The sequence below is a fragment of the Chelmon rostratus genome, chromosome 11, assembly GCF_017976325.1.
Source record: "Chelmon rostratus isolate fCheRos1 chromosome 11, fCheRos1.pri, whole genome shotgun sequence".
Taxonomy (NCBI): Eukaryota; Metazoa; Chordata; class Actinopteri; order Chaetodontiformes; family Chaetodontidae; genus Chelmon; species Chelmon rostratus.
In genome coordinates, this window is record NC_055668.1 from 7,975,108 (window position 1) to 8,002,829 (window position 27,722).

The 27,722-nt window shown below is 42.6% G+C and overlaps 1 protein-coding gene across 2 annotated transcripts in view; it reads right to left on the reverse strand.

The window, feature by feature from the left end:
• zmp:0000000755 (phosphofurin acidic cluster sorting protein 2) overlaps positions 1-27,722 on the reverse strand; it is a 47,977-nt gene that overhangs the window by 8,608 nt on the left and 11,647 nt on the right. For both annotated transcript variants that reach the window (XM_041947250.1, XM_041947249.1), the window contains exons 2-16: positions 19,913-20,000; positions 11,825-11,914; positions 10,550-10,675; positions 8,692-8,854; positions 6,779-6,870; positions 6,249-6,329; positions 5,843-5,902; positions 4,235-4,386; positions 4,019-4,112; positions 2,914-2,997; positions 2,055-2,182; positions 1,697-1,829; positions 1,463-1,567; positions 1,124-1,230; positions 2-156 (exon numbers count right to left, since the gene is read on the reverse strand). In XM_041947250.1, the coding sequence (XP_041803184.1) occupies positions 2-156; positions 1,124-1,230; positions 1,463-1,567; positions 1,697-1,829; positions 2,055-2,182; positions 2,914-2,997; positions 4,019-4,112; positions 4,235-4,386; positions 5,843-5,902; positions 6,249-6,329; positions 6,779-6,870; positions 8,692-8,854; positions 10,550-10,675; positions 11,825-11,914; positions 19,913-20,000 (1,658 nt within the window). The remainder of the gene's footprint in view (position 1; positions 157-1,123; positions 1,231-1,462; positions 1,568-1,696; positions 1,830-2,054; positions 2,183-2,913; positions 2,998-4,018; positions 4,113-4,234; positions 4,387-5,842; positions 5,903-6,248; positions 6,330-6,778; positions 6,871-8,691; positions 8,855-10,549; positions 10,676-11,824; positions 11,915-19,912; positions 20,001-27,722) is intronic.

A 27,722-nucleotide genomic window follows, 5' to 3' on the forward strand; every position in this document is an offset into this window, starting at 1 on the left:
CCTATAGGGATGACCAGGAAGCGTATGTAACTGAGCCAGTCAGGTGTCTTGTTGGCCAGCTGCTCCACAAAGAACCTCAGGATGGTGCTGAGGTAACTCTGGTCGCCTGCCACCGCCACCTTCATCGTTGGGGGTGTCTGTGCGTTGCAGTTACAGCTGCGAGGGTTAACATAAAGAGAGAAGGAATGAATCATTGAGAGAAAGGCAGTTCCGAATCAGAAAAGATGTGGGTCAGGGAGGGTGTGTATTTTCTGGCTGCCTGAGAAAAAGATGCATCTCTCAGCAGGGTTTTTCTTGGTTTAAAACCGGTCTTACCTTTGTTTTGAAAGCCAGATTATGTCATATGATATAATTTGCAATACCAGGTGCTTGCAAGTATCTGCAAGTCATTCTAAAGTTAAACCAAATATTGCAACAGCTTTTAGATCCTAAGCATACAATGACGAACATAATCTTTAAAATGGGTCTGAAAATAGAAGACTGAAACTCCACTCAGTTTCATGGGGTTGATTAATACGTTTTAAACCCTAAAATGATTCACGTTTGATGTCTTAAAAGTAATCATATGCTATAAGATATTTAAGTCATTTTAAGGACTGACTTAAAGACTTTGTAGCTAACTCTGTAGCTTCAAAGCCAACCATTAAGAGCTCTAATAACAGAACAGGACGTTAACATATGTGGGGTTTAAAATGTCTTTGTGTTCTTAAGGACAACATTGGAGAAAAAACCCTGCAGCCAGCTAAAGCAGCAACAACACATGTTAACGCCCAGCTGGAGTTAGCAGGTTGACTGAGGAGCAGGTGTGTAAAGAGTGGAAAAGTTGCAGTTCGGCTGGGTTAAAAGAAGCAGCAGCAGCAGCAGAGCGGAGCGAGACAGCCTCGTCTCCCACTGATTTGACTTCCTGAGGAGATGGCAGCCGAGCAGATGGATCCAAGAAAGAGAGAAACTTCAGCTTTTCATGAGAAAACAGACGCATTCTGATAGAATGGGTTCACGGACAGAGAGCGCTTCAGCAGCGTGAGCGATGGCGTCTTGGAATTCTCTGACAGCGAGGCACCACAAACATGCACAGTTCGGCGAGGGCTGCTCCGGGATACGTGTATATATGTATGCGACTCACAATCTCTGGATGCGAGTAACGATGGTGTTGAAGGCGGCCTGAACATCGGCAGCAGAGCAGGTGGACACAATGGGCTGGGCCTGTTCATGGAGCAACTCAGCTACATACTGCACAGAAACACACATGAGAGGGACACGATGAGTTAATGGAAATAAAGCAGGGGTACACAGTGTGTACTCTCCATCTTTTCGGATTTCAGTCTTTTTATGATAATGTCTGGAAATGCTTGTAGCTTGGCTAGCAAGTATGCGCTATTCTGCATGACCCAAAAGTTTCTACTGTACATGTGAAGCAATGAAGATAAGTATGATTCAAGTGTATGTGTAGAAAAACACACACCTGTCCTTGCCACTCCATGGTGTTGATGAGGATGATGCTCTCCGGCAGGCGCTCATCAGAAATGAGAATCTGGTTCAGCTGGTCATACACAGACTTCCTGGGAACCTTTGAGACAAATGAGAAGCAGAGAGTCTGAGACTGACACAAGCCTGCATATTTCCAATAAAACAAGGAAAGAACACTCCTGCAGCTTGATGTTACATACCCCTTATGACACATCTGTGAGTCGCTCACCTGTGCTATGAGTCGCGAGTCTGGGGAGCACTCGCTCTCCATGCTGCTGGTCCTGTCGCTCTGGGCCTTGGAGTTCTGTCTGTCTTTCATGGAGGTGCTGCGAGGACGCCTCTGCAGCCTGTTCTCCACTTTACTGAGGAAGGGATGAAACACGAGGAGCTCAAAATACATGACACGCGGTGCAAGGTACAGTGCAAGTCAAGTACACTCAGAAGTTAATAAAACTTTTCATAAGAAACTGTTGAGGAAACAGATTACACATTAAAACAGATAAAAATCTAAAGTAACCTCAGCGCATACATGATGACATAACCCGATCTTGTGGGTGTGTTTCCAGATGTAGTGATCTGCAGTGTACCTTGGAGACATGTGGTTTTGGGACTCTGTCTTGCAGAGCTTGCCAACAGTGCTGGTCATCCGTTCAGTGTTGACATCCCAGCTGCTCACCTCCCCCGGCCCTGGCCCGCTGTCATCAGGCTCTGGCTCCTGAACCAAAAGGGGGGGAGCAAAGATGAGCCAAGAGGGCTGTAAGAGGACAATGCTGATGTTTATCATACAACACAGGCACTGTCACGACCCATCAAACTACACCAGTTTCTCTCTCAGGCTTCAGCTACACTCTGTATGCTTTCTGTGTTTTTGTGTGTGGCGCATCCGCAGCCCAGCATTTTAAGAACAAGAGTTGAAAGAGTTGAGGTGAGGAGGGAGGCAGAGAGGTGCTGCTGTGGTGAGGAATTGAGCTTCGCTGTTGGGGTTGGAGAAAATGATGCGATCCCACCATGACAGACGAGATAAAAAGTCATGGTCTCTTAGCAGGTGGTGGGGGAAAACACTGTTCCTGCAGTTTAGATATTCTGTTCGAACTGGTTTAGTGGAACGATGCTCCGAGCCGGCAGCCCGGCGCTCAGAGGGGGAGCTGGGGGTTAGGGGAACAAGGTTAGAGTGACCCAACCCCTTTCGATCCTCATTAGTCAGGAGCTGTCCAGCATGGGGCTGCCTTGTCTGCTCTACCGATCCGTAACAGATGACTGTGCTGTTTGGTTTGCCTGCCCTTGCATTCTCTCTCCTCTTTGCTTTCTATTGGAAAACAGCTGAAGAACCACGCGAGGAAAGGGCTCTCTAGTGGAGAGGGGACGGGGTTGGAGAAGAAAAATCTGAGAAAGAGATGCTCAGGATAAAAAAAGTCAAGTATGGCTACTGCTGTTCTGAAAACATACCCCAACGGTTGTATCTGTGATGCTGTCATCTTGATACCGGGCCCCTTGCACTTTACATCTGTCCACAGTCAGAAAGTCTCCAATCTGCAGGGTAAACACACACATCACACCACTTTAACCATGGAGGTCATTTCTCCAGAGAATATAAATGACAAAATCTCACAGATCCAAATGACAGTGCTCTGCTCCATATGGTTAGGTAAAGACTGACCACTTTTAGGATGTGTAACTGACCAATTTCACAGTGGCGGCTCCACAGACAGCAGCAGAGCTGGCGAGTATAAATATCTCTAAAAGCTTCTTTGTTTCATAACAGCTGCCTTCAGATATATAAACCCCAAAAGACTAACTGACACTTACATGTTCAAGTTTGCTTGACTAAAAGTGTTTAAGTGCATCTTGCAACATCTAGTTCAATTCATTGTAATATTAGATCAAAGGCTTTCCATTTTGCCTGCAAGATGTGTTTATGAAGTTCGACTGGAGACATTTATTGAGCAAAATGGAGGGCTATGGCAGTCTGAAACGCTCCGGGCTGTTTTATTACAGGCTAAAATGGATTCCCAGATATTTATAAACAGCACTCCCTCTCTCGCCATCAGACTCAACATGTCTCTCCCTCTCTTTCTCTGCCCTTGTTGTTTCCAATGGGCCATAAATCTCTGAGTAGGAGTTTAGAAGTTGCTCCGTCCAATCTTCTCTCTGAGCACAGGAGCATATTTGTGTCTGTGAATGTGTGTGTGCGTGTGTTGATGGTGGTGGAGAGGTCATTCGGTGTCATTCCCTATAAATACTGGAGGGCTGTAGGGGTGAAGAGGGTAAGGACTGCAGGCCCCCATCTGATTCTGCTGGGGTGGAAGCTGGTGGGCTGCATTGCACTCATGCTCGGAATAGCTTGCCTGTAGTATTATGGTCTTTGGGAATCCCTGAACCACAACAAGCACGGAGGACTGCCAGACATTTAAACAGTGTCTTGGGGCAATTCTTTTACGTAACACTGTTTACAAAAAGAACCTCTCCCACAATTGAGAGGCAGAAGAGATAAACAGCAGGGCTCAAAGGCATCAGATGGGTTTGTTAAAACAGCGACTGGTGATCAACTTACAGGACATGACAGCTCTCTCTGCTGACTTTTTTGGCTGTGTATGCTTCCAATTTCTGTCTGGGAGCTGGAGTGAGACATGCCTTCAAAAAACGGCCTAAAAACAGAAACAAAGATTTGAATTGGAGAAAACTAACAAAATAAACCATATACCACACACCGGATACTGTAGGTTGGGCAGAGAAATACATTTAAATAAATATCTAGAAATATACAGACTTGAGTTTGGGCTTGGGCGTGCTCAGGACACTCTCGTTGTCCTCCATCTCCGGCCCACTGTCGCTCTGGTTGTACACTTCCAGACTGTCGTAGAGTAAGTCCAGATCCTCCTCCACCTCCTGCGTCTGGTCAACTGGGTCAGAGTCCAGGACCTGCCGCACAGGACAGACACATCGTCAACACATCAGCACACAGTAATCAGGGATTTGTAATATGGACATGGATTAAATAAGTGTAGGGAGTGACTGGTGACCAGACTGGCGCATTAGCTAATCACTTTCACAGCTGGGTTTATGGGGCTCAAAGAATGAACCAGAAGACTGACGGCTGTAAAATGAGAAAATCTATGCTATAAATACATCCCTGCCTTGGTCCTAAGCAGGCCAATTAGAAGGTAAGTGGGTGCTAGAAGAGAGCTAAGGTGCCGAGCCTTGATTTGCCAGCTGCACAGTGGGGATGTATATCATAGGAACTGCACACAGGCAGGCTTGTGGACTAATCAGGTGATTAATGCCACTCCGTAAGTGCAGAAGCTGGCAGGGAGCAGATAAACACAGTCTGTCCCCTCACCTCCTCCTGGCTATGTATTTATAGAGCTGTAGCCCTGCACACTGCCCAGCCACAAGGAAGGGATTAGAGACGGAGAATGTGATAAAAGATCATCAGGCCACCTGGAGCTTCCCGAACCATGCAGCAAAGCACAAGATAGGCTCTTGCAAGCATGACCAGGTAAAATCACTCACACAAGTCTCTTGGTCCCATTTTTTGAAGTTACATGTAACAGTAAAGGAACAAGTGAAAAGGTAGAGCAAATCCCCAATGAGTCTGAAATCCTGCATAGTTAAAAATAGAACCTAATCTCCTATACATCTTTGTTGATGTACTCTCTGGACTGTTTTTGATGTCAGAAAGGGTGAGGAAAAGGGGAAACATAAATGCAATGCAATGCAATGGATATCTCAATTACTCACATGGATTTCACAGTTCAATAGTAATTATTAACATTATAATGGCCTAACACAGATGATGCACTAATGGACAGCTAGGGGTTGTTACCCACAAATGGTCAACATCCTGCTGATGACCAGATTACAGGCTATTATGTAGAATCCACAGAAATTCAAAGGGACTTGAGAGAAGAAAAACACAGACCTAAGTAGGACAAGCGTACAAGCCTACGTTTATCATTAGATTAAGTGGTAGAGAATAAGGTCCTTAATGGATTCTGCATACGAGTCGCTGCTAATGGAAATGTATGAATCATACATCCATGAGCACAGAGGTAATGCAGCCTAGCACCATAATGATGCTTGTACCTCTGTTGTGGCAGTGATTTCTTTGCAGGCGATTCTCCTCTGGTCAGGAGCACATTAGCAGTGATGTAGCATTATGCTGTTAACACAGTCAATACTGAAATTATTTTTTACTGCCCCGAGGGCAGCGTTATAACTGATACGTTTCACAGCTGACTTACTAAAGCTTCATCACAAAAGGACTGAGGAACTCCAGGTGGGTGAATCAAAATTCACCACATTGTTTGCTTTGACATTGACCATGGTCTCCTGGGTGTCAATCAACACAAAAGGCAATTATTCTTTTCACACTCACCTCATCTGTTACCTTGAACCTCTTCAGCAAGGCCACAAACTTCTGCTTGAAGTTAGGTTGCTGTAACAGAAAAAAACATGCATTTATGAGAAACAGAACCCCCTGAAAAGGAAATATCTGTCACGATTAAATATGCATGACAGCTGGGCTCTGGCTTATCAGTTCTCCCAGTAACTGTCCACTGGATTACTCATTCACAGCCACTCTATGTAAAGACCATTAAAATCAGTCCAGTGAACCCACAGCATTCATTTACATGCTCATCCGCAACATCTTAATGGCTTGAACAAATGGAACACGGTGTGTGTGCTTTCCCTTAAAAGCTTGTACAGCAGCAAACACGGGTCTTAGGTTATTCTCATAGTCAATGATTGGCGAGCAAAAACTCCACACGGAGGCAACTAACTCTGGTCATGGAGGTGGTTCGGATCATTTTCCTCCGGGGTTTCTTCGGCTTCCTGACTTCGTCGTCTTCATCATAAAGATCCTGAAATACAGAGAGGATGGATGAAATGTCTGAATCCTCAACATCAAAGTGCCTCTACATTCTGCCTGCATAAATTTAAGTTAAATGCAGAAAATACATTCTCACACCAACAAATTATTCTGGAAGGACAATTGCTTCTGGCTAAATCTGCTACTGAAATTCCTCTTACATAACATTATTAACATGGACTGCATTCACATTGCGCTTTTGTCGTCCACCAACCACTTAAAGTGCTTTACAGCACATGGCCCATTCTCTCTCACACACGCAAACAGAGGAGTCACTGACCCTCTGATTAGTGAACGACCCGCTCTACTGCCTGAGCCACAACCGCATTAACAGCATTAATAACACTTGTTATTTATTGAACTTCTTATATCTGTTTAATTTCTCTAGTTATTGCAGTTATTTAGTTATTTGTCTGCAGCGCAGCATTTTCTGGCACTGACCTGACCATGGACTGCGTCATCACTGGCTTCCTGCTCTGACGAGTAGCTGTCATCGTCCTCCTCAGAATAGTTATCCATGTCTGGGGAGCGGTCTAAGACAGACAAGCACAGAAACACACACACAGAAAAAAACATCAAAATAGAGGAAAATGTGTCTGGCATTTTATTTGGCAGCATTACATGCCTGGGTCCTGGCCTTTGAATCCACCCACTCCACCGTGTGGACAGATTCGTCTGGCATCATGACACCAACCACCGGTTTCTCGTCTGAAAAAGCAGACGATCCCATGAGCACCACGGGGGACTAACTGTGGGACGGCTGCCGTTGTCATGCTGTGCACCAGAACCAAGGAGGAGTAAAAATAATAGTGGCAAGATAGACAAGATAGATGCTGCTATTGATGCTGTTCTGCTTACTTCGCGCTGCTAACCTCCTCGAACCCTGGCAGAACTATTATGTTGGCATGGCTATGCATCAGTGTCAACTTAAAATGATGTTAGATTCAGTGGATAAGTTGGTCTCTAGTGATTGGTTAAGGAAAATCAAATCCCCCTCTCCTGATGGAAATCTCTTAGAGCGTAGGCAATGTCACAATGAAGATGTAAACGAAGTTTGACAAGTTGACAATTCTGACTGATATCAGGAAAAAGTATTACAGTTGTACAGACTCAAATTTCCGAGCTTCCCAAAGACACATCTTCTTAAACGTGAACTAAGAAAAATGGTGTTTACATGGAGCATAAAAACCAATTTTGCTTTTTTTGGAATAAAGATTTCCTGTAGGAGGCTATTCAGCAAGAAATTAATCAAAATGAAATCCACTACTTCAGTAAATGTTGTTCTTATGCTGCCATTGGAAAGCAAAAGATGTTAAACATACAAAACAGTATAATTCTATCGTCGTGTAAATGATGCTTTAAGTATATTGTGTATTCTTCACAACTATCAGGTGGAAACCAAAGACAAGTTTCCATCTTGGTTGGATAATGTTTCTTAATTTCCTGTCCTCTTCACACAGTTCTTCAGCAACAAACTGTTTTGACTACTTGGCAGGAATAATGAACTAAATATATGGTAATGCTAAAACATTTTCTATACACAATTAAACGTTAAATATGTTCGCTGAAATGTAATGAAACTCTTATTATATGCAAATTAGATTGCAGAGGTCTTTTGTGACCCATGTCTCACGTTCTGATTGAAGTTTTAATGACTTTTTTTTTTCGGGGCTGAAACATTTTTACTATCATTCTTTTGTTTAATGGCAGATTTCAGTGGTTTGAACAGCCGCATTCCTAAGGCAGATTTTACTGTGTGTTTGACAGCTGAAGATAGATCAGGTAATGGAGGATTTTGTTTTTAACAGCTAATTCAGACTTTGAAAAAGCCTGTTCTATGTTCTTTGATGGGATGGATGTTATTAAGGATGACTGCAGAGAGGAGAACGATAAACATCTTTCTTTCCCTCGGAGTGACACTAGTTTAATACTTGGTGCATGAGCTCATCTGTTATGTTTGAACAGCCTCCTTAATAACATCCAGAACAGCAAGGGATCAGCATAGCAGGATGAAGGCGTGGAGTCCGAGCAGGGCCCAATATCTCTCCCCATCCAGAATTAGAACACTGTAAGGTAATAGGCCCTAAATCTGTTCAACTCTCAAATCAACATTACAACCATAGCTGAAGAGAATAACATATCTTTGGCCATAGGCTGCCTTGGGATTAATAGAGCTTATTCTGTCCTTGGGTTGGGAAATAGGAGCCATGTGGAAGGAGGGAAGAGAGAGGCCTGGGCAGGGAGGGCTGGCTGCTGGGTGAAGGCTGAAATTACAGACAGGGCTTGGTCGGGCAGCATGAGGACAGGGTTGTCTAACAGACCCACGTAGGGGGACAGGAGACGGTCGTGCCCACCTGAGGTTTTGGTCTTGCGGCCAGCCTGGCTGCTACCATCCTCGTGGTCGATGGGCTGGCTGGACAGAGAGTACACGCTGATCTCCGCCACACGCACTGGCGCCTCCTTCACGTTGCTATGGAGACCCAGAATCTGTCCCCCGTCTGTCGGGTGTTGCATCACCTGGACATAGGAAGATTAACAAAAGAGGTCGGACAACAATTGTAAGAATCCTCTCAAATAAAATATTTACATTTGTTTAATCTTATTCCTCCCCTGCAATGTTCCTGATAAGATAACCTTGTCTAGAATAAATACATATGGATTTCATCCGCCTTAACATCAAGTCCTTTTTCAGCTGAGATGCCTTCATGTCTCGTACAATTCCTGTGTCTATCAATCACTTTGTGGAGCCCTGTCGAAGCAGCAGGGAACAAATAAAATTTCCTCAACAGACAGGCAGGCAGGATAGAAGAATTTTATCTCTGTCTTTACTGAGCCAATACTGATCCAACAGAAATTGAGTTGGCTTCTGTTACACTACTTTATGCTTGCAGAGATTTACAGACTGATTACAAGCTGACAGCTATGCCATCTTTAAATAAATCCTTCATTAGCACAATGCTGCTTTGCCATTCTGAGTGTCTAAATGAGCCGAGCCAATTTGCTCATATCATCCAATCAAACAGTATAACACAGTTTGCACAAACCGTTTTGAATCAGATGAGAAAGGATGAGCTTCCATTCTAAGCTCTATCCAGGGGGTACTTTCAGTATTTCGCTTGATGAATGGCTGTACAGGGAGTAGGCTCATTTTGCACAAACACTGGCAGGGGTGCACTTGAACGTTGCATGCAAAGTCCAATAAGTGACTTCCTCCCACATAATGCCCCAGTAGAATCAGAATTAGGGCACGAGAGAGTTTACTCTACAGCAGATGACAACATAATTACCCAACAGGATCCAATAATGGCCAATCTAGCTTTATTCATGGAAGTCTGTGGGTTGTTTCACTGCAGCAAGCACCAAGTGAGCGGTGTTTTAAAATGCAATAATGCATTAGTCTTGTTTTAGATGTCACTCAATTCCTGTCCTGAGGCTACTAGTGGAGAGTAACTTTTGCTGAGCATTAATGGGTGCATCAGCTGCTGTAATTAGAAATGTTACCCGTGTGACGCCCAACACCTACGTCTAAATCTTTGTCTAATTACATCCTCAGCAAGGCATTTTAATTGATCTGGATCTGCTATATGAAGCCCAATTTCCCACCCCTCGTCTACTGTAATCCATTCCATTACTGCTATCAGAAATGGCCCGCTGTTCGATGTTAAAACACTGGACCATGCTGGTTCTGCACAGTGTCAAGTCAATGACCCACAGAGTGACAAAACTAACAGCAGCCAGTTTCAATGTGTGATCTCCACAGCGACAAGAGGCATCAGTAAGCAAGGAGAGTAGTATAAAAAAATAACATTGGTGGCCAAACATACATATGTACAGCTTGACGTAACAGAAAGTCGCCGCTGCATGGATAAGTCTACATCAAACAAACATCAACAAGGGACTTTAAATCAGCTCCCAGTCCATTATTTCTGCATAGCATAGCTGAGCGCGCTCCTGAAAAGTGCATATGATGCCAGCTCCAGATGGCCCATAATCTCACACAGCAGTATGTGTGATGAGCGTGAATCATCTGAAATGATGTGTAACACAGGAGGGCCCTCTTTCTGGCAATCAAGACATGGTACACAGACTGTAATGGCCATGTCAATCACTGTCAGGAAAGAGCAGAATGCAATCACAAGCTCAGAGAAAAATGACATGTTTCTCATGAGAAATTAAACGTCTGACGATGAAACATGAAAAGAATCGACGTACCTCAGCCATATTGATAACTCCCACAGCCAAAGTTTTGTAGCCCAGGATGGTTCGATTCTTGTAGCGTTTCCTCCTCTGCAGCATAATCTGCAGTCTGTTGGCATCCCGCTTCAGAAAATGGGGGTACTGAAAATAACGAAAAAATAAGGTCAGCTAAACAATACAGATCCCATTATACTATATTCATGAAAACCAACGTGCAGATATTTCAACACATTGTTCTTGTTACTCCATAAGTAAACAAATTCTTCAATGCGGACCTGTCATGTGCAATAACAGAAGAAAGTGTGTCTGTATTCACCTTTTATTTCTTGCAAATTACTTTTTTTTAACCATACATCTGAAATAATAAAACAAGATTGCATGCATTAACTGTTTATCTTGGTATTCAGGCCTTTCCTTCGTCGCATTTAAAGATGTGTGTGAATGATGCATTCAAGCAAGAAATGAAGCAACATGGTGGGTGTTAGATTCTGCAAAATCTGTGGTCTGTCTGCTGGACTGTGGCTAAATTCAAGACTCACTTCAGGTGTCATCCTTACATTTGCTCTTTTTATAAGCCTCTGGAGTCACATTGTCTGTAACTGCCAGAACTTGATCTTCACGTTGACTTTTCTTGCCTTCTTGGTCTATAGTCTTCACACAATATTAGCTTTTAAGATCAAGTTTCACAAGTTGTTTCACTACTGCAATATCCATGTCTAAGACTACCCTGGCATTTTCCAAGCTTTACTCAGCAGCAGCGCGATTTTAGCTGGGCCTTTCTGTTTCAGATTTCTGCAAAGAGTGTGTACTTTTTGGTCAAATTTAAACTTTTCTGTTCGCCACAACTTAGTTAACCTCTATAGCTGCCTAGCTATTCCAGTTGACAAATAGTAAGTATGCACGCAGAGTCCATTATTTCAAACCTGAAACATTCTGTTGTCAAATGTTTCTGCTTCAGTTACTCTAGCGATGATTCATTTCTACGCGGAGTAAGGTTGCACTGTCTTCAACAGCAGAAGCAACAGCAGTTTCTGTCCCCACACAACAAGAGCTGAACACCTCCTCTGACCACAAAAAAACATGAACGATGGAACGGGCTTATATCAACTACCAGAGTCTGATTTAATCCATACAAAATACTGTAAACACATGTTTAAACACACACAGATATTTTAAACTTAACACTTTTACTGGGGGTTAAAGTGTAGATTAAGGCTTCAACACAATCTGTCTGTCAAGAAACTGCTGTGTCAGTGTGAGAATTCACAATATAATGTGAAGAGTACTTGCCTGTAGTGAGAATGTAAGCTCCAGATCTGTCTCCATCAGTCCACTGGGTGGGAGGACATATTCATTTGATCTCAGAAGGCGCTTAGAACCCTGGAAGACAAAGTAAAGCAAAGTTTCATTGTAAGCACACTTGTTATAAATGCTACATATAAACAACTATATTTCAGAGACTTTCAAGTTTGTTTTGGTGGTTAGCTGGAAATTGCCACAAATCTATTCTGGAATGAGAATGAAAACATTGTTTGGAGGGTGCAAACTCATCAAAATTCAATATGCTCCCTTTGGAACAAAAGAAAATCCCCCAAAATCCCCCATCTTATGTTGTTTCTTAAGACTCCATCTATCCAGACAAAAGTGACTGAGTGTGCAAGCCTTATTCTAGTACCAGCCTGATTCACATTCACACATTTATGCAGTATCACACCTTGAAGCAGCCCAGTACAAACAGTCCTTCGCTCCTTCACTGCTTTCTAGAGAACAGTGCTACTAGAACACTTGAAATAGGGGTCAGACGCCCTGCTCAGTGACATATCAAAAGCTGGTGTTGAGAAAGCTTTCTGAATGACATAAGAATTCAAAACAAGCAAAAATCTGATCACAAGCTTCAGCCTCTAACTTATTTGCTGCAATGTCTGGCTCAGATGGAACCACGGCTGTAACCTGAAAACATTTACGTTAGAGAAGTTTATATAGCTGCTGTTATGTTGCATGTTGTTGCCAAGGACCTCTATTAGAAATGAACAGCGACTAACTATATCATCTAATGCTTGCTATTCTGGTTGAGGGAGACTCATCACCTAAGCTAATTCCGGGACCTGGCACAAAGTTAGTGTGCACCAGGATTTAAATGCCACGGGTTGTCAAAGTCTCTTCCAAATGTGAGGACACAGGCACACAGCGTGTCCTCAGAGGACCTGTCTCAACCCTTAGCATGTTCGTCCTGCGAGCTTCAGATTAAAGCCTATCGTGTTCCTCATCAAGTTACAATTGCATTCTTCAACCAAGTTTCATTTTCCACCTCTTAGAATCTTAAAACAGGGAATCAAAGTGTGAACGTGGGAACAGAAACAGCTTGTCACGCCTCTGGTTCATGATTTTATGTCAAGCTGTGAGTGCTGAAGACAGGCATCTGTTGTGTAATGTATCTGGCAACTCATCGGCTGCTGTAAAAATTTCATAGGTCCTCAAAGCTTAGTTCAGGTATCTGCTAAACCTGCCACAATGGAATGAAGACCTGGTGAGCAGCATAGAGAGGTGAGGATATCCTGTATCTGGCCTAATACCCCGGTGAGAAACTCTTTAATCGTCCAATGCAGCCAGTACGACATTGGATCCTAATGTCATCAGAGCTGCTAAATCATGTAACAGATATCAAATGAAATGCTTGGGTGTGTGCTGACGAATCACAGGCTATCTGAAGGTCTTAATGTTAATGCTTCTGTAGGTACAACACATGCAAGAGTGACTTAAAAGAACTTATTGCATAGATAGCACCCAAATGATGATGCACGTTGCATACATTTCAGTACTTTCACTACATTAACTCTTTTTCCAAACATAGTGTTTTTTGGTCCAATCACATCTACCAACTCAGGATGGATAGATGATAGACAGGGCAGTGCAAGGGAAATCCACAGATAGTCATAGACCGGAAAACAAGGCCAGCCCAAAGGCCTTGTGAGTCACAGCAGGCAAGAGGAATATGAGGGTCTGTCACAGCCAAAAGAAATGGCACACAGTACATACCCATACTTGAAATAATCAACTCCTTCCAATCCACCAAGCAGTGTTTACGGCTGAATAGAAGAAAACCAAATAGAAGATTGCTCTTAGCTTGATATGTATGGTAAAACAGACCTGACACCACGCAAATCCATTTTCTTCTCTGATGAAAATGAAAGCACTTGGACGACTAAGCTGGTTTCTCCCAACTTCCAATTTTATCTTTGGCAAACAGCCTCAGAATGTTTGAGTGAACTGATAAAGTTTCAGGAGGCTCAGTAGCTCATTAGCACTGTCGTCTCAAAGAGAGAGGGGGCCCTGGTGATTGTGATTTTCAGCCTTGGTCACTCTCTTACATGTTCTGTCTTCTCAACTCTGCTCCTGTGGGTTTCTTCCTGGTGCTCCAGATTCCTCCACTAGTGCAAACTCTGAACCATGTCCTTGGTATGAAGTCTTTGTCCGTCTATATGTCATCCTTATGATTACATTTTCCAAATCCACATTCGATTTGAATTTGGATTTTGATCTTTACGACATCAGCTTGATTTTTCTCACTTGTAAAAAGCCACCAGCCCCCCTTTAAAGAAGATGTTCTTGTGGGTAACCTGAACCCTAATATGTGACGTAGAGCGGGTTGGTTGTAAGAGATGAATTTATCAGTCCTACAATGGTGAAGAGGTGACTCGTCCAACCCTGCCTCTGATTATCTTACCCTGATAATCTTACCCCAATCCTAACCAATTATCACCTAAGCTCCTCCTGCCTACATCTTACCAACCCAAACGCCGAAGGTAACAAGTCCTAGCCAATAAGAGAAAGAGTATGGGGTGTCGTCCCTTCGTCATAGGATTTCCAATTTAGTCTCCCGGTGCCAGCATGTTGCCACAGTAACAGAACAGTAAAAGCTATAAGGGGTAGCTAAATTACTTTAACTGAGAGTAATAGTAAGTGAAAGGCCATGTATTGTGTTCGCTGTCGCTGAAATAAAAAGTCCCTGTTCATGCAGTGTTACAACGACATCCACCTGCGTTCTTCACAGCAGAGCTGTGTGAAATGTTACTTACAGCGGATAAATGTTGCCAGTGGAAACGCTGAGCTAGCTGCTTGATAAACGTAGCAATAGCAGATGGCAAGGATCAAGAATTTGATACATGTCGGACCACGGCAGTGAAGAGTGCAGTTGCAAGCTACCGTTAAGCAATGCTGTGTCCCCTGTAAAGTGTTGCTTTTTCCCTTCGGACAAGCGATGGATGCCCTTAATTAGGCGGGGGAGGAGAATAAAAATATACCGGGACAACCGCCAATCCCGCTTTTAATTTCACTTATCAAAATTGAAGGCTCGTGTTGATTTTTGATTTAGAATTGAAATCATGACATGCAGCTTACAACAGCCTTTCCATGATCATGAATAGACTTAAGCAGGTACAGGAAATGGATGAATGAATGATAACTTCAGCATAAGCTGAAGTAAAAATGGTAGATTCATATTAGCCAGTACAACACAAATAACCATCTAACTGCAATATGCAGTACTTCTGTTACATAATGGTTTTACTCCAATAATAGCTTCTTCGAAATAAAACGAGGTTAAAATAAGGCTTTTATGCAAAACAGTATCTTGCTGTTTCTGAAAAAAAGGCAGGCAGTGTTGCATCTGATGTCTCAATATACAACCTCTACTTCCTCTTTTCCTATGCCACTGGTGCTGAGTGAGCAATGGAAAGTAAAAGCCACTCTAGATGGTGGCCATAGATGTTGGGACTAACAATGCTAGGGTTGTACAATAAACTAGCATAACGGCTGTGTGTGATGACCATTTATGTATTCATTTAAGATATGTAGTCATATTGGACATTTTTCTCATAAATATTCAACAGGCAATGTTTGTTTGTTGAAAAACTGCAAGTATCAGTCTCCAAACTTAAATGAAAATAAAAGCCTGTAATATTACACTTAACGCTGTATTTCAACTGACCTCACAAAGCAAAAGAACATCTTAAAAGAACATTTAGTGTCAATAGTAAAAAATGCAAGAAATGGAAGTCATAGGAACAGAAACAAAGCTTTGAAGAAGTAAAGGGAACATTGGAATAAAGAATATTTAGCTCTGCTGACACTAGCAAAGCATTCTGTTGCAATAAGCTTTTTTTTATCCAGTCTAATGGCTCAATATGTTCCAGAGAAGGACATGCTGACAGTACCTTGACAGTAGCCGCAGCCCTTGTTTTGTGTATAAAGAAAAAAATACAGCAAATCTCTATTTGAGTCTGACCTTGTCACTAACTTGAGCTCCACAAAGAGGCCTTGTATGCACTCTTTTCTCATGCTCAGTGGCGGGTACAATGAATCAAGGCACAAAAGCTGAGCACTCTCAAACTGCCTGACATGCATTAACAATACAGAGCCTTGGCAAGGAAAGCTTGTACTGAATGTCCTTTGCCCCCCCTTCTCTTGCCCTCTCTCCCCTGCTACAAGCCTCTCCACTGTCTTTCTGGGGCCATACGGGGGGATGTTACAGCCCCTCTGCTCTACTAAGCTCCACAAGCCTGTGGGAAAACAAGTTCGACTTCGCACTTCTTCTCAAGGTTAATTTAAAAAAAAAAAATTAAATTCTCTAAATTGGCTCCCCTATCTGCAGCAACGACAGGAAGTGATTGAGGGTCAGGACAAGAGCTCAATGTGCAATTGTATCAGAGAGGTTTTAAAGGAGTTTTGAGGCTTCTGCTTTCACCCAACACACACACACACGCACACACACGCACACACGCACACACACGCACACACATAATTGGATCATATCTGAGTGTACTGCAAATGGAAGTGCTTTGGACAGCGGCTTGCGCCGAAATGAGGATTGCACGCCTTTCCTATCATAATCCATCTGACATCAATGTCTGGCTACAACCCCAGGCTACCGCACACAGAAAAGACAGGACACAAAATGCAGAATCATGTAATGCACGTGCAGTAGCACACCACACTGCAAGCCAATGTGCAGAAAATGTGGCAGAGGTTTGTCTGGGGAGGTCTAAGCTACTTGAAGAGACCCAGCGGTCTCTGGGGTGAGAGACAGAAGGCCATCTCCAAGGGAACACAGGGCGTCCTAGAGACTAAACTGCAATCTCATCGTTTCTACTGCTGTGGTTTTGGGAGACCGTCCAAATGGTTAGCCATTACAAGGGCCGTGTGTGCGTGCAGGCCACTCAACCTGATGAGACCCAGAGAGAGAAAAAAAGAGACGGCCACTGTATGCTGAACAGAGAACCGATGACATGCAGTAATGAGGCTTTGTCATTCACTGTCTGAAAACAAAACCCTCTTATCCCTCTGTCATCTTCTCCAACTGGCTCTTTATCCCCTCAGCGTCTCTTTTCTCCCTAACCAAACCTGCTGGAAATTGCATTTAATGCTCCAGTTCCGGAGCTGTGGTGAACAGAGCTTTGCTCGGCTGTCCTAAGGGCAGCTCAGCAGAAATGGAGAGATTTCACGCTCTGGAGACAACGTAGCTCATGGATAACGCCACACTTGGTTGGTTACTTTCTCCTTCAGGATGACAGTAAAAGGGGGATGATTTGTTTCTCTTTAAATAGAATCACCCAGTATTGCATAAAATTTCAATTACATTTCATAATGAGGGGGACAATATTGTGAGTGGGACAGAAAAATGGTCAATTACTGAGGCGTGAAAGCAGAGAGCAGTAACTACAGAAACAGTGAAGCTGATAAAAAGTGTTGGAAGTTTGAATATTCTTAGTCAAAGTGTGTAACAGCTATATAAATTGTAAAACCTTAATTTCATGCCTTTTTATGCTGAGTAGTAATCACTGACCCAGACCACATATAAAAAACATTTATGTAGATACTTAGATACTCCATCTTTGGACGATATAAAGGGCACAGGAAAACAGCAGTATCTACAAACCAGATGTGTTTCCTCTTTAGCTCTTTTGTCCATTTCAATTCATGCTTAAAGTCATCTTTAATTAAATACACTTGAATATGTGATTTAAAGTAGTCTAATTACATGCAATCACATTAATTCCACTAGAGTCAGATGCTGCAGAGATAGCAGCGGCTGCTACTCTGCTAAGATGGGCTAGTTGGTTTTTAGCAATACATCTGGTGTTACTTTTTTCTCCACTGTGATAAAATTTAGCTACTTCCTTACTTGCGTGGTTTAACAAATGAATTACTAAGATGTTAGGAGAAAATTGATTCACTCAATTGATTTCTATTCCAGGAAACCTGCAGAAGAGGGTGAGAGTAGCCGTAGCTAAGGCTAGCCTTATCACTGCAGTTTGGTTTTTACCTCCTTTTTTACAGTTTATATAAATTTTTCATGCTGTTTCTTTCCCCAGAAGTTCCACAATGTACAGTATAATGAAATCTATGGCATGATAAGAAACTGAGTTTGTTTCAAGTTTGACCAAATATATGGTCCCTGCACTTGCAGGCAGTATGGTGACAAATGCTCCTGTCAATGTTCTTCCTATTTCCTGTTTTATTCTTCAAAAACCCTCAAGCAGGGAATCCTAATATTCCCTGTCGGTATGAACATTTCCTCTTCCTTGTGTCCATAAATCAGACATGCTGGGCACATCGTTCATACTTCATGGTAGATAAGCCTGGGATTTGTGTAGCGGAGAAGGAGCGGTGGGATGCATATTATTAAAGCATCTCCCAAATACAGCACAGGCTACATATTAGATTCTCTGTGATGTGCAATATACAAGCTATTGCTCAGACTTATGTTCATGTGGCAATGAGGTTTTCTTTGAGGTTCAAGTTACAGACAAAGTAAGCTCTCTCCTCTCCTCTCGCTTTTAGGTGAGTCTAATTCTCTGATTCTCCTCTGTGTGGATTTTCTGGGGAACTGCAGTCAAGAAAATTCAGATGACTTTATCCCCGAGAAATGTTTCCACATGGTCACCTCAGGGCAGTGTGTTAGTTTGTGTGTCTGTGTACACTTATGGTGTACTCACATGGTCTTGTTTCTCCCTCAGAGTCAACTGTTTCAGAAGCAGTGGACCATCATCTTCACGACTGCTACTGGGCTCACTGCTGACTGGGTTTTTAAACTGGGGTCTGTCTGCAGACTAAAGGCAGGTTTCCAACACTCTGCCACTACAGATGTGTCAAGTCTATGATCTCCACATAGTCAGGGGTGTCAGTGCACGATTATAATGTCATTTAAAATCAATACAAGTTATATGGTGTAATATCAATTGCATGATATTATATTATAATGAGGAAAAACCAAAAACGCTGCTGTTTTGTTTTATAAAAAAGAAATACTACTTTCCTTGTACCTTCTCAAACGTTTTGTTTCCTGTTCCTTCTCTGTCTCATATACAAAAACACACAAATACAAGAACACTGATGGGGACGGGACATTCACATGTTAAAACACAACCTCCCACACTCTGCCAACAATGTGTCAGTCAAACAAAACAATATTCTGAGAGGGAGATACACTATCCCACCTTTCCAAAAAGCTCACTTTGTGCTCCAGGAATACTTTGAATTCCATATAAAGGACGGGGTGATCGCTGAATGAGATCGTGTTGCTCCAGTGACGACAAGGAGGAAACACAGCTGACCTCAAGTCTTCTCCGCAGTTATCATCTCGCCAGCTTGTTAAAATGAGCAGCAAAGCCGCAGTTCTTGTAAAATTAACTGGGTTGTTCACACAGTGAAACACACACTGTCTCCTTCCTTACTGAATGTTAATTTCATTTACCCAGCCAACTGCTTTTTGCATTGGTTTTTGATATTAATGATATAGACTTTGCAATATATATAGCAATGTTGGTAAGACAAATAATGTCAGTGTTAAGATATTTCAAAATGCAATAACTTAAATAAATGCTCTGTTTATTCAATGGGTTTCCATCAAAGAGGATGTGCTTTTGAATTTGGCATTTAAACCACACACAGTGTGACCGCCATACAAAATGTGCTAGACGCATTTTGAATAACAACCCAGAGACTAAGCAGCACATGTTAGGACTGCACATCCCTGGTCACAGAAAAGCATTAGCAATCAATCAATGTAAGATGTACAATCCGTCTTACGGTGCTAATGCGCCTGCTTCAAGTGGTAATGCTAGTCTGCCATTTAAAGCACCTGAGTGGATGTAACTCACCAGAGCTTCCTGCGCAGCTCAGGAGGTTTTTATCAATCAGCTGGATTAGTAGCATTCCTTATCATCGTCTAGGCTTTGTGATTGTGTTCAACAGAGCACAGCCGAGGACAAAGAATCAAGAAACAGTGAGCCACAGACTCCAGACCGTGACATGCTGCTATCAAATGTTTTGCAATTGAGCCTGATACTCCCATCGCACATAGCAGATTAACCCACCCACCTGTATTTTGACAGCTATGGACAGGGAATTCAGCTCTTTATCCAGTTCTTTGAGGACGACCAGCTTTTTCAGTGTGAGGGTGCAGAGCCTGTGCAGAGGAGAAAGAACAAGGGGGGGAGGAAAAGAAACAGGTTAGTGGCATGACTAGGACAATGGGAACATACCTTCATGACACGCTATAGTATCTGCATGAAAAGCATGGACGACTAATCAGCACTCACTGCTGTCATATATTTCTATGTGTGTCTGTTCTTTCTTTGGTCTGCAGGTTTGATGATAATTACAGGCGACATCACTTAATGCCAAGACAGTGAGTGAACAATGGAGATGCCAACTCAGTAATCAAACCCTATTCTACTCAGCTTGGTGTTCCTCATCATCAAGGAAAAATCTTGACTTGCTGAGAATAGATGATCACCACCATGATCAGCACCAAAGTACTACTAAATCAGGTTCCTATTGTCAGCTTCGGGGTGAATTCTTCATGGAAGGTGACACAGCACAGCTGCTTTGACAAGCTACAGTGCAGTAAAATGCCTTCAGTCAGCCCTGTTTCAGCATGGTGCTGCACACTGAAATGTTGAACACAGAGGCATACGTGACTTACTGCCATCTGTTCATTATCATATAAAACAAGATAGAAACAAATACCTGCATATGCCTCTGAAAGAAGTTAAATATGTTTCAAACTGAAACACAGGCCATCTATGTCAGAGGGTCCCCATGTGGACACCTCTCAGGTCAGGCTTCTCTCGTAGAATACGGACGCAGATTAAAAGACAAAACTGAGCAACACAGGAAGGCTAAAACCAGAGTCAGACTCTTTCACGGGTATGCAACAACCTTAAAAAATCCCTTTTCCTTTCACCCCCACAAATCCATGCCTCAACAGCAAGACACTCCACAAAAAGTCAACAACTCCCAAGCCAAGTTTGCTAAAACGTCCTCCTGACCCACTTTTCCCAAGTCCCGCTGCATTAAACTGTGATCAGTCTGAGCCAGAGTCAAAGGGGAGGAAGAAAGACAAAGCAAACAAATAGCTATCCAGTCACCCACTTTCCTTGGGAGCCACTCAGCAACACTCACTGACTTCATTCAGGCACTCCCTGTTAGGCAAGTATGATTCACAAAGATGCATCACATTCAAGCACAAAGGAAACTGTAGTGTTAGAAACGCCAACAATGCGGTGGTCTGTTTAGAAATGAATCTTGCGGGCATGAAGAAGACAAGGGTCTGTGCAGATGTCGTATGGCACATACTGTCTTTCCACTGTTGACTCTAAGCTCTTTGCATTCTGCAATTTGACAAGTCTTAGAAAAATTAAAAGGTTTCGAAGGCAACTTTTAACACTTCAAACAATATGAACTAAACCAGATCAAAAAGTGTATGATAGTTTTGTGAACACATCTTTCAGAAATTCATTGTGCTTCATTCAACACAATCATTCCTTTCAGGTATTTAAATCTTGCAGCTCTGCACACTGGGAGTATGTTTATTCACATTCACCGTTAACAAAATGAACAGCATATAGGGAGGGAAGCTAGCCAAAGGTCACGAGATCCCATGTTTATCCAAGGAGCCAACAGAATATATGTTTAATGATGTCAATATAAATCTTTCAACAACAGGAACGGGCCAGGAACTTGGTGTTCCTGTGTAGAATCTCCCTTTGGCCCAAATAGGTGAAGACATAATTCTATGACATTTTTCTGGAATCATTTGGGCACAATTTGCCAATCCACTTGGCTGCACAATTACCTAAATTACTTTGTGTGTGTTAGAATAACAAATGTAGATCTATTTGAGGCCGGAGTAATTAAATGTTAAACCTCGTAGGTAGCCCATGGATCCAGCTTGCCTTATGGTGAGGATGAGTCACCAGTCAGCCACAGCTTCCTGTCAGGACGGGGGGAGGGAGACAGAAAGCAGCGCTGATGGTTTAACAACATCTCTATCCTGTCACAGCTCTCTCTCCCTCTCTGTGGACTGGGATTCACATGTAATTAAAAAGGCTGCAGGCGCTGAAGGGGTCACCTAGGGAACCAGGGATTTTTTATTATTAGACAGAGGTGTTATCTCCACTCCTGCCTGCCACTGTGTTGTGTTGCAAGTGAAACTCGTGGCCATCTGTTCTGGCCTGGTGCCAGTGTGTCCCTGTGTTCCTACCCAGTGCCAGTCCACTTTGCCACCCAATCGGTGACTACAGCGACAGACCAGGTGTTGCACAACAGCACTAATCATTGTGCTAAAATAGGTGGCAGACGCATAGACTGGGTCAAAAACTTTCAGAGAGGATTGTCAGGATATACTGTGTGTTTGTGATTACGGGAATATAAGGGGATGGGGGGGCTGTTATTTGTGGTATGGTCTCCCCTCCACTCAACAGACACTGGCACACACTCAAGATCAAAGTAAGGGCTTACAGAAGCCCCTCAAAAGATGCATTAATCCTCCATTTTTGGCATGTCATTTCCACATTCCCTGAGAATGCCTGGGGTGGGATCGCAGCACGTTTCTCTGTGCCAAACGGGACCGAAACACAACAGCGTTATCAATCCACAGAGAAGACCGGGTGGGTGGAGAATCTATACAGCAGTCTCCAGTTCAACATTTCTGTGAACTGCCGGTGGAAAGCAATGATAAGTCACACATTCTCTGCCTGTTTCCCAGTTGATAAGAGCCCATGGGGGAAATCCCTCTTTCAGTTTCTCTGCTTGCGCTGGTTAAGTCAACAAATCGCCTGCCAAGCTCTTTTGATTGGGTCATCATCGCTGCAGACTGAGTTTATTGATCCTCACATGCACAGACTATCCTGGTTATGGAGTCATATGCTGGTTCCTACTCACAGGTCTGGACACGTCGATGAGGGAAGGGAACTTCTACCAAAATAATTCTTTCAAACTGTTCCAATAAAAACTGAACATTTTAACCGTGTTGAGGGGAGAACCTATTGCAGTGCTGTTGCATCAGTCAGCATTCATTTTAGCTGCAGTAGATATATCCAATAAACAGGCACTTGAGCATCCCTGTATACATGACTAAAACAATATTGAAGTTTGATTGTCTGTGTCTGTTAAGCCTTTCTGGTATGTTTCATACACAAACACAGGATAGTAGTGCACAAGTTAGCAAGTTATTTCTTCGATTGGCCGATCATTTAGTCTATAAAGTGTCACAAAATCCAAGGTGGCGTCACGTTTTGTTTTGTTCAATCAACACTCAAAAAAGATTTTCCATTAATTATGATGTAAACCAGATAGAGAGAGCAAATCCTCACATTTGAGATTGCTGGATAAACCACTTGATCAAATAATCCATTGTCACAACTGCTCATGATTAATTTTCAGCCGATTGATTAATTGACTAATCTACCATCATTTCAGCTCTCCAATGACTGTGGTTTACATCTTGGACCAAGCTGTGGTTTTAACTGCCCTCACTTCACTCAACCCACCTTTAACCTTCAACACGGTGAGGGGAATAATAATGTTGAGTTCACATTGCGTCACAGGTAGAGGCCAAACCAACCCTGGGGCAATGCAGGAATCAGAATCATGTCCTTCTGCAGGCTAATGACAGCAAATGTGCAAATCTTTTTCTAGGTGACATCTTCCATGACTGACATCAACATATAACTGACAGCAGTGTAATGTCCTGTCAAAATGAACAGTTATTGACTGCTCTGATGAACGGTGACCAGTAGGTGCTGGAGTACTTTACAGCTAATAGGTTTAGCCTATATGGCATCCCTCATAGCAGCATGAGTAGTGCTGCTCCATCTAAGCCCATTAGTGCGTCCAAGTCACCCACTGTACCGTCACTAACTGTTGACCTTTTCAAGCTTCTAAAGTAAAGCAAGGCCATTAGATTATGAGGCCATTTCCCTCTCTTAGATTATACAGCAGGGGTGGGGGAGGCGTGTACAGCCCGCGAGACCATTTGATCCCAGCCACGAGGCAATTCATAAATACATAAAATGACTTTTTTTCAGCGACAATAAAAAATAACATGAAAAAATTAACTAAAGCGTTCTCCTGAGTTTTACCTAAACGCAACACACATTGTAGTTAACATTACGTCAGTGCATCATGGCGTCTGTCAACAAAACAAAGGTTGATGTGGAGTTTTGTGCTTTCCGGGAGAAATGGACAAACAATTATTTTTTTGGTTGAAATAAAAGCTGTGATAACATCTGAATATTCTGCTGAGTGCGAAAACTCCTTCAGGCTTTAATGTGGATGCAGCTGATGTGCCGGACAACCTACACAACGAAATTATTGAGATGCAAAGCAGCACCCTACTAGCAGTTCTTTTCAAAACTGACTCAATTCCACTCTAGACTGCCTGACCCAAACCTGGAAAACCAGCTGCGAGTAGAGTCTTCATCATCACTACTATCTGACATCAGATGCCTCACCAAAGAGAAGCAGTTCCAGTCAATGCTGAGGTTAGTGTGATATATGCATTCAATAATTTAGTATGGCCAGGGGCGCCGGCAAGGGGGAGGCCATGGGGGCAAAGGCCACCTTGATGCAGTTGCTGCCCCAGCCCCAAGTGAACACAGACATAGTGCCACACTGGTTTAAACCATACACAAATCATCATTATTAGATGTTATTTGATGGGAAAGCAACAGAGAGCTACTGTAATGAAAGATGGTCAGTCTGTGGCTTCGCTCCAATCATTTCACGTTTATCTGTCCTGGACAAACAAAACAACTTATCAGGCAGTCAACTCAAACAGCCGTGGTCAAATATTTGGTTTTAGATAAAAGGCCTGTGATTGTAAGCTATATGGCATGGTGCATTATCTTATCTCGGCTGCTTCAACCATTTTCTCCACAGCAGCGATGAGAAGAATTCAGACAAACATTTCAAGCTTTCACAGTTCGAGTGACATACAAGTTTTACACTTCATTATTTAAGCATAAAGCTTTTTAGATCGACAAAGAGAGGATAACACAAGTGTGCAACTGCTCCATATCACCTACACAACTCACACACACACGTTTTACAAGTGAATCCGTCATGTTTCGGTGTCTCGACCAAGCCTCTCTCCCTTCCAGCGCAGAATGAGTAACGTGGCACACCTATATTGAAGCGATGCTGGAACATCAGAGGAAACCAAATCAATTGTGGGAGGTGGATTAAAGGTGGACAGCAGAGTGGAAGTCAGGAAGCAAAAGTCCACGGACACACACACATTCTGCACAGCGAATAATCCTTTTTGCTAGCCTCTTTCTGACCTCACCCTCCCTTGAGTCAGACTGGCTTTCTTTAACACACACAGGGCCTCACACAGGTTTCTCTGGAGTCAGGCCTCAAAGACAAATCCAGCCACTCGCTGCTTTGAGTTTGGCTCTTTGGTAAAATGATATGTCTTATCTGGAGACTGCCTATGTGACAGCAGACATAGTTTATATTACACCAACATCAAAAGGAATTTTAAAAAGTTAAACCCTAAATCTGAAACCAATTCCCCGACACTTGGCCTTGGCATCAGATTTGAGAAGATGTGACTGGAAGCATATGAGGGAATAATCATTTAAGTTGAAGGCGAGAACATTGGGACCACAGAGCTTTCCCTCTGTTGACTCCTTGCTTTTGAAAAGTCATGACAAAGGCAGAACAGAGAGGCAACTCACATACAGATCTGTCTTCATATTATAAGAAGGAAATCTTTTAAAGCTACAAAATCTTAATGTTTCCACAATGATAATTCTTTGTGGAACTCATGCAGCTACAATTCAGTTGATACTTTGGGGAAGAACTGTTTCAAAATGTCTTGCTTACTATGGTAAAAACAATGCCTCACCCATTACACGGATCACTGAAGAGTGCTTCTCGTCTGAACCAACAGACAACAGACAGCACAAATCCTGTCTATACCAACATCCTTCACAGCCATTTTGGAGATGTGCTGTTGTGTAAGAGTATGTGTGGCTACTATCGCTATGCTATTCCTGGACCACTTTAGTGACAGCAGCTTTTCAAATAACTTGCAACTGAAGCACCCTTAAGTTTAAGAGCCTACAAAGAGACAGCAGCTACAGTACATCTCATGGCAGTAGATCCAAGAATGAAAAAAGCCCTTTGTTGAGACATGGCTGCTTACACAAACTGTGTCATGTTTTCCCACTGCTTATGTTCTCCTTTGTATCAGTTGGAAAGACTGAAGCATTAGTAGCAGTTAAACTGTTCATATGTTCCTATTCCTAAAAGCATCTTAACATTTCTAGGGCCATAGAAAGTTGACAATGCCAACATGGACGTGGCAAATATGGTCATCATAGCCCACAAGTGAATGTGCAAGGTGCTGAGAGAGAGGCCAACGAACCCTCTGAATTGAACGATGTGCTGCCTAAACAAAAACACACTTTTGTAATTCTTTTCCCCTGGTCAGCGTTCTGGTTGATGTTTTGCCAGGTCCATGCCCTCGGATCACTGCACAGCAATTGTCAGAGGCACAAAGCAGGAGGAAGTGGAGGATGGAGGATGAGTGATGTAACAGAGGACAGAATGAAAAAGAGACTGTCTATGTTTGGTATGTGCTGGGGGGCTTCCAAGCAAGAAAAAAAAAGATTTCAAGTCATGCTTTTAGTGCTTTCAATGTACTATTTCTCATATTCAATGCTTGATGTGAATGCGGTCACATTCTTTTAATAAGGCATGCTTGAACATAATGCTCCACATGAAATACTAAAGGAAGAGGTATATGGTACTGGCCTTATGTAGGGGACTGACAGAAAAACCCTTTCTCTCCAGTCAAAGCACTGGCTAGGGAAAGCCATAGCACTTTGCTAGTTCAGAACACTATTATTTGTTCATGTCAATTTAGTCCAAACAAAGAGTACACCAGCCTAAAAGCAATTTCTTCTCAATATTTTATTCTCCTACAAGAAAAACAGGAGCAAATCTATTCAGAGTGAGGGTAAGTCTATGGAACTGGCAAGATTTGCTCAGACAGCAATACACTTCAGTTTCTTTTCTTTATTTTTTATATTTTATTTATAGCCCTTCAATAAAATTGCAAACAAAGAGAAAAGGCAGAAAAGAAAGCTACATTCTCAAATCCATACCCACACCACCCACGTAAATGTTCTTTAATAATTAATCCTTTTTAACACATTTGGTTTCAAATTGACAGTTTTTAGACAAAGACTGGAAAGCAATAGAGATTGCAAAGCACTGTGGTCAGAGAAGGAAGATAGAAGTAGTAAGGGGAATAATGGTAGGTAATTTGTAGGCAGCTAAATTAACTTTTGAATCCAATCTAGATCACATGTGATGAAGACTAACCCAGAGGACTGATTGATCGGTTTTAACAAGTTTACACAGTAGGATGTGCCATAGGAGCTTAGCCTGCACTTAGGCTTGCATGCAAAAGCTATTTTAGCCCCCAAATATCTGGTTATGTGTGCCAGATGGCCATATGCTGGTTGGGCTTTAATTCCCTGAATGAAATCTTCTCAAGGCCACAGTGAAAGAGGAGGAAGAGGCTGTGACTGGGGTACACAAAGAGAACAAGAGGAAGCCATTAATTTGGCAAAGACTTATTTCTGTGACTGTTTATGTTTGAGACAGAACCGGTTACGATAGCAACAGAACTCAAAAGGCTGAAAGCAACAAAATAAGACTGAAATCAAACAAACCTTTGCATAAGAAAGTTAACTTCATAAGATTGCTTGTGATGTGCCAAAGAGGTTTTGTAAAGCCACGGCCGTGGGCTTGAGGGACAAAATGAGGGACTTTTTGATCGTGTTAACACATTGCTGAATGTCAGAGATCAGCATTGATCTCAGTGCCGTGC